The sequence below is a fragment of the Phytophthora infestans genome, genomic scaffold (genome assembly GCF_000142945.1).
Source record: "Phytophthora infestans T30-4 supercont1.22 genomic scaffold, whole genome shotgun sequence".
In the NCBI taxonomy this organism is placed as follows: Eukaryota; Oomycota; class Peronosporomycetes; order Peronosporales; family Peronosporaceae; genus Phytophthora; species Phytophthora infestans.
The window spans coordinates 1,165,431-1,178,625 of NW_003303737.1; the positions used below are offsets into that span (position 1 = coordinate 1,165,431).

Here is a 13,195-nt window from a genome sequence, read left to right on the forward strand (position 1 = left end):
CTTTAGTTGATCATAGTAAAATTTAATCAACGATATAGGAAGAACAGAAACATATCGGGAGTTCTGCAATTACTTACTTTAGTATTCAACTTTTTACTATCGTGACCGTTTAGAGTCTGTTTCACCTTTTGGCAGCGCGTCTTCCTCGCGTCATATTTTTAGTGCAACTTGTTTTCTAGCAGTAAATAACAACAGAGGATACACTTTATTCTCCGAAAAAATATTATGTTTTAGAGAACAATTGTTTGTACGTGAGGCTGGAAATGGGGCTTAGGTGATTCTGCCATGGCATATTTCAAACCACTCATCAGTTGGTAATCCTTACCTGTAAGAGTGCATAACTCTTACAAATAGGAAATGATGCAAAATACGGGCTAATAGCCAAGTGCTTTAAAACGACCTGTCATCGGAAGCGGCGTGATTACCGTGGACGAGTTTGCTGATTTATCAACAGAGGCCTCTTCAAATTGTTTCAAAATATGTTTTTAAAGTAGAATAGTAGTCTATAATTCAGCCTTATGCATGATCTAAAAACAAAATGCTGACACTCATTTCCTACGCCTGCTTCGCAGCCGCATTATCTGCTGGCCTCCTCCAAATGACATCGTTTGCCGGTGATGCTGTAAGTGGTTACGAAAAGATGTTTACTTTTTGGATCTCGACGAAATTGTGCGTTTTTCTTGCCGTTGCACAAACCGGCAAGAAATACTGTAATCGGATTGGATAAAAGTTTGCTAGGGCTAGATTTTAAAGAGAATGAAACGGCCCATTGCAAAGTGCAATTGCCATCACTTTTACCTCGCTCGAGCCAAGTTCAGCGACGAGAGCAACAATGGGAGCCTCTGAGCCGGTAAGCTGCTGCCAGCCTGGCGAATTTGAGTTAAAAACGTATGCGGCCCATTGTGGGTATCACCCCGTGGACGAATAGCTCACTTATCTTCTCAAGCCCCAGGCTTTCCCGCTGTATATACGTGAAAATTCACGAGTGGGGCGTCTGCGCGCTGCCTTCGTCCGTGAGAGCGATGGGACCATTTACAGTACCCTGTATTCTGTAAATGTCCGGCAGTGACGTTACGGAAAGTTTTTTCTCGCAAGATGTGTACACGTGGGTATGCTACCCGGCAGTGTGACAAGAGACTGTTTTGCGTTACTTTACTTTGGCCTAAGGCTGAGTCTTATAACTTGCGGGGCGGAAGCTTGGACCAATAAACAACCAACTTTGCGGGATGGCTCCGTCTCACGTGACAGCCCTCCTCGTCTCGCTGGACGATTGTGTGGCAGGGACGAACAGGATACACCATTTATTGATGATTAGGGCATCATCAAGCAATTTAAGCGATTGGCTACGATGTATTTGCTTGTAATGTGTAGTAGCTCTAGATTTAGTTTATTTTGCTTTTTTTCGCACCTTCAGCAACATGGTTTTCCGGATTCTGGTACCGACATGGTGAAGCGTATTGGTACATCTCAGCCTGAAGAAACGGACGACACGCTTCTATCGTTTCTCGAAGGCAATACAGCAAAAAAAACTTAGCTGGATGCAAGATTGCTAAGGTTCACTCGGGGAATGGTGCAATGGGCAACAAGGTGGGCTACGAAACGATACTTGTGGAGCTTGCACGCTCGTATCGCGGAAGCGAGGAGGCCGCGCGTGAAAACGAAACAAGCTGCATCAAGAGTCGGAAAACCAGTTGGCACAAGATTTTGGGAGCACGCGTAAAACCAAACATTGCAGTTTAAGGTTGCTAATTGCTCTCTTTAGCGACCGACTCGAGCAGATGAACACTCAGCCAACGTGACGGGACCTTGATGCTGGGTGGTTGAAGGCCTGAATTCGCTCTGGCAGGACGTAGATGTGGAATACGGAAAGGAGAATGACGAGTGCGGGGGGCTTGCCACTAGTGACAAGCGGTTTGGTGGAATTGAACCTAAGCATGTGGTGCCTCACAGACGGTCTAACCTTGAAAGGTTTGGAAGGGTAAATCAGCAAAGTATGCTGTCGCAATAAGGAAGCAAGCCTCTTGGAGCCACAGACATGCTATTCACATAGCGTTATATAGACCCACTGCAGCAACTTGCATTATCTATCACATGTTCCCATTCGATACGCTAAGGTGTCAATCCAGCTACAGGATCCATCTTGGGAACAGCATATGTTTGACACTCAGGGTAAAGTTGACTTTTCAAGCCATTTCTTGTCAAGAAGCTGAGAACCAAGTCACTTAGCGCAGAGCAGTCCACTTCGGAATGACGAAACGGGTGGGGGTTCTCGTTCACCCAGAGCTCGCGACGTGGCGGCAGCATATTCTAAAATGAAAATCGCAGAAGGAGTGCTGTCAGACTGCGTTGATGGGTGGATTGTTTCTGTCAGAGCTCCTCGACAAAAGGGGGCGGGTGGTGTGGGCCCACAGCACTATTGTAGATAGCATGATCGATGCTACGGCATGAATATTCAGGCGTGTTCCGGTTAGCGTTGTCGCTTTATCTGCATTATTGTGGCTCAGCCTAGGAGCTGTAACGACAGCAGAGTACATTGTACGGGCAATTAAGTGAAACGGAGAATAGCTTCTATCTAATTGGAGATAACGCGTATGTGTGTGATACACATATGCTTGCACCATTTAGGCGTGCGGAGGCCACAGACGCTTATCGAGACGTCTGCAACTTATATCTCTCGAAGCTAAGGATTCGCATTGAGATGGCCTTCAGTTTGTTTTTGGAAGATAACGCATTTTATGCGCCCATTGCTAGTGGGTTTGGAGACGGTGCCATGCATTGCCACGATGCCGTGCGGCTGCACAATTTTTGTGCTAAACTATCGCCTCGGTAAATGTGGGTCATATTACATTGCTGCAGAGTGCTCCAAGAAAGGAATCGCCAAGCGCCATGACATGTTTTTGATTATGCACCAGCAACACTGCCAAAAGAGGCCGATACAAATCCAATCATGCGAAACGCAATGATTGAAAAGATTAAGACATAGAACCTCTATTGACATAACTAGCTAACAATAATTAAACATAGCTAGCTCTTCTTACAGATATGCATCCATTTCTTCGACTTTTCCGCGTAATTCTCCACCTTCGCTTCAAGTCGACCGTAATTGATTCTGCCTGTGTTGCACACAATGAGTGGTGTGCTTCTCTAGCTCAGAGAAGATTTTGGCCCGCGTTAACCCCTTAGTTTTCGGGCTGAAATATGAGAATATAGTTTTACCTTGTCCCATATTTATTCGTATAAGTATTTGTATGTGTCCTCGGTAAAGTGCGAATATTGAGGCGCGGGTTCAGGGAGTGCACCGGTGTGCAAAGTGCAGGCTCCTCCAACATAACGAGGAGATATGGATGAATATCATCAATTCTCCGGCCCTACTTAATTTTAGTATTGGTATTAATCACCAATCATCCATTTTTATTTAATTAGACAGCCAATCTACGGTCTTAACAAAATGATTTGGCCAATCCAAATGATAAGGGTTAGGTTGAACCTCGTTGAAGCTGGCTCCGACATATCGGGTCGGAGAGGACTCAGGAAATATGGATATGCTCTTACAAATTTCAATATGTAGGCATATCACATGCACAAAGTCATTTCTTCGACTTCTCCGACCAGTGCAATCATAACCACACACCAATTTTAAATCTTAGACTTATCATGCTACTAGTAGTAAGGTTAGAAGAGGTGGGAAGCAGCGCCGCAGGGAGCTTGCTCGTCATTAGGAGCAATACATGCAACAACCCCTGCGTGGTGATCCATTATTTTCGTATTACTTAGTGCAATATGTAGCAAGCGTCAATTAAATGTAAATGTATTGCATTATTAATTCTTAAGCACTCCGGCTCGCTGCCTCCTGTGCACCACACTGCTACCACCTACTGTGCACCGCCTTCTGTGCACCGCCTTGCCACCATCCTGCCACCACCCTGCCGCCGCACTGCCACCGCCGCCGCCCTGCCACCATCCTGCCACCACCCTTCCACCACCCTGCCACCGCACCGCGACCGCCCTGCCGCCGCCCTTCCACCGCCCTGCCACCACCCTGCCACCGCCCTTCCATCGCCTCCACTTTTTTTTGTGAAAATATTTTCGATGTGGCCCACAGTTAAAAAAGAAAACCTAATATATTTGTTTTAAGAGTTACTGACTTAGATGTGTCACCCTTTTGGTACAGGTCGGAGATTGTCGGAGGTCGGAGATTCCATGTTATGGGATAACAATGAGACTATCAAGACTGAGTATGTTGGCTTATCTGACATAAGACGTGTACTGTTTATCGGATAGCCCATTTTTGTTTTGCTGCACACGTCCAGCAGCGGTGATCAGATTTATTGCAACCAATGAAAACAACGATAAATGCAGTATCCGTTGATTGCTCCTTACATGGCCATTCGCTATCTCACGCATGCGATGCAACAACTACGTCTCACCCCCCCCACCAATTCTTCATCTCCGCTCGAGTCGCCCGCACTTGCGCCTGCTGCACTATCGTCGTCTGTTTGTGCATGGCGTCTTCGCTTCTTTCCGGGTCGCGAGGCCGCTGGCCGTTCCCGCGTCTTGTGCTCCTGCACCCACTCACGGGGTGTCGCTTCCGCTGTTCCAATCAGCGTGCCAGATGCGAAAGCAAGTCTCACTCCTCCCTTCACGGGGAACGTTGCACAGGTATTTACTGCAGTAAAATTGGTTAGTACAAGCGCTTAGAAACACTATTTGGCACACTACGCACCACTTGTCTCCGTTTGAACACTCTGGGCAGAAGTACTTCGTAAACTTGCGCGATTTGACCTTGAAAATACCGCAGACTTTGCACGATCGGTTGCGACGCTTCACGCCTTGCTCGCAATTGACGGTGTCTGGGCTCTCCTCCAAGCGATGCCCGTCTAAAGCCACACCAGGACCTCGTTGCTGCATCACAGAATCTGACCTGGCTGGTGATGGCGCTGTTCTATCTTGTGCAGATGTCGCTCGCTGGAACCAAAGGATAAATCATTATGTTAGCCCGTATGTTGGAGGATGGTTCACATACTGGAGGTTATGTTGACGCGTCAACATATCACTTATCTCAATCTCTTCAAACGCGTCTGATGAGTCGATTGCGAGTAGCTGTTCCATCAACTCCTCGAAAAACGAAAAATGTTTGGGCGTCCTCTTATTGTTCACCTTCCGGTAGTGGCGGTGAACGATATATGCATTCACCAGTGCCATATCCAAAAGCCCCAAAAACATAGTTTTGTAGTATTTGCGCGTCTTGTAGCAGAGTTGGATGTTGTATCACTGCAAGCGGAGCTGGTCGTGGACGTCAACTCCACCCATCCAGCGATGATAGTCCCGAATCAACTCCGGAGCAGGCAACGGCTTCATTTCATCATGAATACGTCTCACTGACACAAAGACAATAATTAGTATTTACACACAGCACAGAACACTTGAGCCAAGACAATACTTACTCACGGTGCCAGTTTGACGGCTACCTCCGCTTGAAAGTAAGTGCACTGGGTTACGGTCCATCCACATTGCAGCTGTCAACTGCGGAAATTGCTTGTTTTGGGCCAGAATGATTGTGCCCTGCGGTGGTACTATTTCTTTCTTCTAGTTCACAGTCCTGTACTTCGCAGTACAGACACCGGAAGCGTAGCCATCTCTATCCGTCTGAATAGTTCCGGTTAGGTACATCCGATGATGGAGCAGTTCCAGGGCCAGTTTCACAGAGGTATAGAAACGGTCAGTAACCACTAATCTCCATAGGGAACTCGGGGAAGGTGACAAGAGAGCTTTCATGTTACGTAGGACTGCTGCTTCACCACTGCTGTTATCCTATGGGACAGGAACGCGTAGATGTGTCTTCGCACCGCACTAGATCTCACTTCTGGTTCAAATAGCAGCAACAAAGAGGCGGAAGTTACCGTTATGTTGGATCTATAACAAAGGTAGACGAAGGTTATGCTGGATGGAGCCAACATAAGCACATACACACAAAAAAACGCCGCAAGCCGAGGCTTGCGGCAGTATTCATGCATCTAACCTCAAACAGTACGCAGTCTTCGGACAAGCAGCGACGAAAACCTTTGTACCCCATTTGTGGGGCTTGTCCTTGTTGAACAATCGCATGGAGTTGAACCGCGATCTTGAGGGTAGTGTTGCTTCGTCAGAGCTGATGACTGGAGGAGCTTTATAGCCATGAGCAAAAGTCCGCTGCAGCACATCGATTACTGGTCGAATCTTCCACGCTCGGTCTGTGCGGGCTTGGGGCGACTTGTTGTTCGAAAAATGGAGATACCTCATGATGTGGAAGAAACGATTTCTCTCTATCACAAGGCTGAAGCGATTAGCTGGTAGAAACCTCACCTTCTTCGATGACCAGTGCGCCGCAATGCCCTTTCGATCGAGGACCAACATTCTAGCAATCAGGAGGGCGACAACCTGCAGAACCTCATAAGCTTGAATATCTTCAACCGCTGACAACCGGCGACGAATCTTAGCAAGGTCCTCCACCTCGCCACTATTGCGCTGCTTCTGTCTGTGAATTGCCCGGGCTCGCGCACTAATTGACTGAGTGTGGTAACGGTTGCTTTCTACAGCAACTTGGGACCAAAGCTTAGGCGGTAGGAAGTAAAACAGCAGTGCTAGTGGGTCGTCCGCAACGCGTAGTACGCTGTCGCTAAGCCCGTACGGTCCGTCATACAAATCAGCATACGTTGGATCAGGTCCGAATTTAGTCATATCTGCATCAGGAACATCGCAAACGTTTATGTTAGTGGTTATGTTGGCTCTGATATAAACCGCAAGGGTTATGTTGGATACGTCAACATATCGTACCGTACTCCCATCCACTGTGGCACATCGACGTGATGAGCTTAGCGTCCTTCGCTGCAGACAATCAAACCGTGTCGGGAAGTTCCTCGAGATCTTCGTCCGACTCTTCATCTGTCAGCTTGCCAATATCTTAACCACCGTCCCAATTGGCATCATCAGCCTCTTCTTCATCTTCAGGTTCTTCCGGAAGTTCAGGGTCCTCGTCAGAATTGAGGCCCGTGCACTCGCTTGCCCCTCGTTCCATCAAGTTCGGGTCTGTGGCAATGACGCACGTTGGTATCTCAAGCGTCAGGTCACACTCTCGCCTTCTTCAGCTGACGAATCCTGTCAATTATATAAGGTCATAAGTTGGATGTTATGTTAGATGCTGTAGACACCCCGAATCAATATGTTGGATGATATCAGCATAACGTACTTCCTCACAGCCGTCACTTGCCTCCTGGAGAATTGCACGACGGCGCGCTTTTACCGGCAGTTGTGGTAATCTTTTGCGCTTTCCCTTACCTGAAGTAGCATCGAGACGCACTCCAATTGAACGCATCGGTGCCGCAGTAGTTTCAACGCTTGCATATCATGTCGGCAACGACCGCGGCCACCTCTATCGTTGTGCCAGTTGAAATCACTTCTGGATCGGGGGCCGTCGCCGTCTCCTTTGCCTCTACGTTCGTCTGAGCTATCGCAATCTCCTTCGCCTCGGCATTATCTTAATTCACTGCGGCCTCCTTTGCCTCTGCCCCACCCGCTCTTGCTTGTGCATTATCTCTATCCTTGGACTCGGAGCTTTCCCTCGCTGCTGTTGTACGCTTCGCAGCCTTCTTCATTTTTTTCGCCGCCTGGCCACCGCTCTTCTTTGGTTCTGCTCGTCGAAGACGACGCTCGTGGCGCTCGCACAACAATGCCCCGCGGCAAACTCGAACCTGCTGCGCAATAGGTTGGTTGCGCGGAGGCTTGGGTGTCGTCGCAACCATCTTGTCTTCAACTCGGTGTTTTGATGAATGAGGATGTCGGCCACTCGTGTGATACTGGGTGGGTGTGCTCCTTTTTCTAGCTCGTTCAACTAAGACAAACCTAAGCCTGTGCATTTGGTCGTTCTACGCTCAAACCAGCGATTTAAATTCACTATACCACAAAATCATGATGTATAGACAGTCGCTCATACAAAAGTATACTTCGGCTTATGGTCAACATACACAAAGATGCCGCAACGCCAGTGGATTAGGGTATACACCTCGTATGTTGGAAGATCCAACATACGGGAACTAAAGGGTTAAACACTTGAGGTACGACATCGGACTTAAATGGACCGGCAGGGTACCATCCGATTTTCAAATACCAAAGTGAGACATGTAAGCTATGTGTCACACACAATCCGAGTTTTTTTCTTCTTCATATATTTGCTGACAATGGCGGGCTCAAAGGTGCGTCGTCATCTTACGAAGCAGCTCACCAACGAACCCCAGAGCAGTCCTATTAATGACCTCACACTTCACACATATCTAAATCTTGTTCACAACTCTTTTTTGTTGCAAGTGCAGACTCTAGACCAAGTCAATACGGACCTCACTGTATGACGCAGAGAAAGAATCTGCTCGTATTGATAGCCCGACAGCTCATGTCTCCTCTATTGCTACCTCTATTTTGCAGAAAGTGTTGAACCGCATGGACGCCGTAGAGAAGCGACTAACAGCCGAGACCAAGAAGGTTGACGGCCCTGTAGGCGGTGCTGACCTTCGCGAATACCAGACGCAGCTTCTGCTCAAGCTGCGTGACATTAGAGGTGCAACCGCCACTGATGTAGCTCGGTCCCAACATTCTTAGAAGAGGAACTGACGTTCTTTGTGAATGCTGCAGACACGATGCTGAAGGAGGGCTCGAGCCTGGAGCAGCTGCGCAAGGAGCGCGACGAAGCCCGCAGTGAGCGCGACACCCTGAAAAAGCAGGTGGACAAACTCAACTACCGCGTGCACCACCTCAAGCAGCACGTGCCGGTGCCGTCACCCACCGACTTGTAGCTCAATGCATCCAGCGCGATGCCTCCAGGGTATCTCGTCATTAATCAATAATCCCTTTGTTTCTTGATGGGCTCTCAAATTAATATAATACATGTACAGTATCTCAGGATCTTTAAGTCGATCAAACCGGTTCATACTACCGGTTTGATCGACTTTGTTTGTGCAGTTTGACTTTCCCTGTCAAAGCCGATTTCTTTGAAGAAGATGGCGAAAACAGGAGAAGCTGAGCAGATTCGGGATGTGGCGGCGTCTCTAGCTCGCTCCGAAGCCAGCAAGACGCTCCAGAGTAGCTTCGATGCCACCTCTGCATGCTCTGATGCGGACATTCCACTGGAAGCTCGTCTAAGCTCGCAGTTCAGCGCCCAAGACCACTTAGAGGACGAGTCACAGCTGATCGCCGCCTTCCTGGCCACGCCTCGCGCCTCGCAGCGCCTGCTAACGCTCAAACTTTTGGCCAATCCGGCTGTTGAACGCTTTTCGGAGCTGCTTCAGTTCATCCTGCGCGTCATGATGGCGGCACATGCGCGTTCACACTCCCAACATACACTTAATGAGCAGTCGGAACTCAAGTCGTGCTCTTACACACAGAATACAGCAGAGAGCTGCATCAGCTACGAGCAGGAGGAGAGCGCCTCCGGTTCTACCGGTATATCGGTCAGTTTTAAGCTGCCCGACAGTTTCCATGCCTGCCTGGCATCGCACTATGGCAGCGTCAAGCGCCTCAAGTGCGAGGAAGTGTGGCATGGAGACCATATGGCCTACAGATGCAGAACCTGCGGACTCTCGGACTCGAGCTGTATGTGTCTGGCATGTTTTGACCCGGAGGAGCACGAGGGACACGACTATAGAGTCTACCGCTGCTCGTCTGGAGGGTGCTGCGACTGTGGCGACCCCCTCGCCTGGAAGCCCGAGGGATTCTGCAAAAAGCACAGTGCACAGCAGGACCAGACAGGTAAGAGGGAACACGAAGTGAAGAAGATGAAGATGGGGACAGAGGAGGCTGCGGCAGTGCAAGTACTCGTAAGCAGCGTCATGGAGTTCTGTGTGGATGTACTGAGAGAAGTGCATTTGGCCTGCTTACGGCCGCATGCCAGTGAGAATCCAGACCCGTTCTACCCAAGGAGATCACTCCCGCGCACAGGACTACAGCGCTCGACGCTCCCGTCGGTGGTTAAGACTCACGTGGACAGGCTGCAGCAGACGCTGGCGTGGCTTCAGATGCTTTCCATGAGCTGTCTGCATTATCGCAATGTGATATCCGATTTGTTCTTTGAAGAGCTACCACCAGAGTTTCAAGTGGACGCTGTGTCCACCCAGAGTCGCGTAGCTTCAGATTTGTCCGGTCAAACGATAGAGGAAACACCCGTCGAGACTGCACCACCAAGTGATGACTCGGAAGAAGAGCAGGCGGACGCGGGGGATGGGAATCGTGGCCCTTTGCTGATGCTCGATGTGTTTCTTAAGGCGGGCATACTGCTGCCTATTGAGACGTGCGACGTGCTCGGTGTTCTGTACCTGAAGCTGCTGTTTGATCAGTCGTTCAAGCAAAAGTACACGTGCCATTTTGTGGAATGGTATCCGTACTTTATCGAGTTGTACCTGTCAGCTAGCGACGAGAACAACGAGGACGGCATGCGGAATCTGTCCCGGTTTATTGACCGTTTATTCTGCCAGCTCTTCCACAGCAATGCGCAATTACGTGAACTGGAGACGGTATTCGCCTCGATGCGCCCCACACTTAACCGAGACGAAGCGCGCAGGACCCACCGTGGACGACGGCGACGACGACACCATCTCCCTGGTGTTGCTCCCGAAATGACCGACTCGGCGCCGTCCTCCTGCGTCGAATGGCTCATGGTGTTTTTGTTGGAGAAGCTCAACGATCTTTTCCGAAGTACTCTGCGGTTGATGACGATCTTGCCGCTACCGCGCACAGAAAACGGGACGTCAACTAGTGCTGGCGATGCGAATGGAAGTAGCACCTCGATGGTGGGTATAGGAACAGTGCCAGAGGCCCCTCCGGTGTTGCGGACGGTGCAGGCCGTGGACTGTGGGCGGAATGTGTTCAAGAAGCGGATCTACGCGCGACTGTGCTCGGATTTGCGGACTCTACTTGTCCATCCCCAGATCGCGGCTGAAGTTTTATTGCGGTCGTTTCGCTGCATTGGAGGAGACGACTGCGCTCTTCGTGAAGCTTCAGTGTACGCGCAACTGATGAATACTTTTGAGTTGCTGCAGCAGATGGATCTACAGACGCGTCATGTGCACCGACATATCGAGTATGAGTCGCAGAACTGGACGTTTGCTTTCGTTGCAGACTACGAGCTGAAACTGTTGCTGAGCGCTTTTCTAACGGGCATCCCTGCTTGCTTCTCCCGTGAGGTTTGGACAAGCGTCACCACGGGTGAGAATAGCTGGAATCAAGGAGCTGTGGGCGTAATTACGGGGGCGACGCCGCTGAATCCGCTGGAGACCGACACGTTCCGTCCCCTCACGCTGGCTCGAGCTATATTGCAACCTGTGCGAGTATCGCTGACACAGTGGGCGAACCGCAACGGACGGCCAGAACTCGCAGCTGGAGCAAGCGATGTAGCTGCAGCATGTGCAGGGCCTGGCGAAGTTTCAAGAGAAACAGACATGACGACGATTCCCCAGCTGGTAAAGTACTACGAGCAGGGAACCGTGGCGTTGGGCGGTGCGAGTGCAAAGAGCCTTCACTTCCCGCTGCATCACATGTATGGGGCGCTGATCCATGCGCTGTGCGGGGTCGTGCGTCCTCAGACCATGGACGACTGGCGTGAGTTATTGGGCATGGGGTCTTCTGAGAACGAAGAACGCAAAGACTTGGCGTTCTGGTATAGCGCCCTGGATCACCCTCTGCGAGTGCTTCTCTTCTCGAGGGAAATCAAGGCGGGTCTGTGGGTGCGCAATGGGGGCGTCATGCTGCAGCAGCTCATTCATTACCACTCGAAGCATTGGCGATACTTTGGTCTGCACTCGGATCTGTTTTTGTGTCAGCTGGGAGCCAGCCTCCTCCCGCACGGGAGCTTCACGCGTCTCTTCTTTCATCAACTACCGTTCGGGATACGTGGGTCGTCTGTGCTTGGACTAAACGCTCCGATTAGTGCGAACGTTGACCGCCGTCGTGAGCTACGCCAAGAACTGGACGTCGTGGAAGAAGCTCTGCGTCTCCTGCTTCAGATTGTGCTAGCGCCTGTCAAACTGGCGTCTGCCAGCTCACCCGAGACTGCAGCTGTGTGGCTTCTGGAGCGCGAGATCATGCACTGGCTGACACTGGGCCCGTCCACGCGAAGTGAAGTGGTTATGCGGACGGATATGAAGCTGGTGGAGCAGATAAAGCAACTCTCCAAGCACGAATGGGCCGAGCTGGAAGAGGAGGAGATCCTAACGCACGTGCTGGAGAACGTCGGTGTGTATAACGACCCGGCTGGGAGTAACAGCGGTCCTCGAACTACTCGTAGTGGCAGCCTCTTGGGCTATGGACTCAAAATGAGTGGCTCGTGGAAGTTGAAGCCCGAACTCTGGTCACAAGTGTCGCCTCTGTTCGAGTGCTTCACGCCGTCTGAAGCGCAGCAGTGCGAGCAGAATATTCGCAAGAATCTCCTCAAAGTCAGTGACCAAGACAACGGCACGACACCTTCGCCCATCCTGCCGATGCTACCACGCCTGCAACTTGAAGGACCGAGCGGCGTCGATATGCACAGACTGCTCGCTGACACGACGTTGAACTCGTCGTACATGGCCAGCGTCTTGTTGGTCATCTTTGAGAACTACAGACGCCACCTAGCGACACCTCACCAAGGTGCGTCAGGGGATAATGAAGACAAAGACAGCGGGAATCCAGCCACGAACGAGAACCTGCTGCTTGCTGCGCTGCATTGTCTGTACGTGGCGGTCGAGTTGCTACCGGAGGACTCGCAAGACCGAAAGCTGGACACGAACTCTGACATGACGGGGAGCGAGTGGGGTCTGGATGACATTGCGCAGTGCTTTGAGGAAGAAAGCAGTTTATTCGTCAAGCTTTGTACTGAGATACCGCTGGAGGATCAGAGTGGAGAATGTGGTGCGGAATGCGATGGAGAGAAGGCAACTACGTCGAGTTTACTGTCGCTGCTGGTGTTCTTGACAGAACACAAGAGTGCGACGGAGGATTGTCAGCCTGTGGTCAATCTCATCCTGCAATCAGTACGTGCGAAATCGTCAGTCTGCTCGACGTACTTGGCTGCGATGAAGCAGAAGCAGCGAGAAGCTGCCTCGAGTCATGTCAACGCAGACGGCAAGACTTGTAGTTCTACTACATGTAGCCGCGAAGACGACAGCGAAGGAAAAGGTCCAGTGAAGGTCACAGCCAA

General features: G+C 50.4%; 1 protein-coding gene across 1 annotated transcript; it reads left to right on the forward strand.

The window, feature by feature from the left end:
* Positions 1-9,575: 9,575 nt before the first annotated feature.
* Positions 9,576-13,182, forward strand: PITG_11674 (uncharacterized protein; the record flags this gene model as incomplete). Its single annotated transcript, XM_002901163.1, has 4 exons — positions 9,576-10,140; positions 10,222-12,737; positions 12,831-13,101; positions 13,148-13,182. The coding sequence occupies 4 exons, from the start codon at positions 9,576-9,578 to the stop codon at positions 13,180-13,182; spliced, it is 3,387 nt and encodes a 1,128-aa protein (XP_002901209.1).
* Positions 13,183-13,195: the final 13 nt, after the last annotated feature.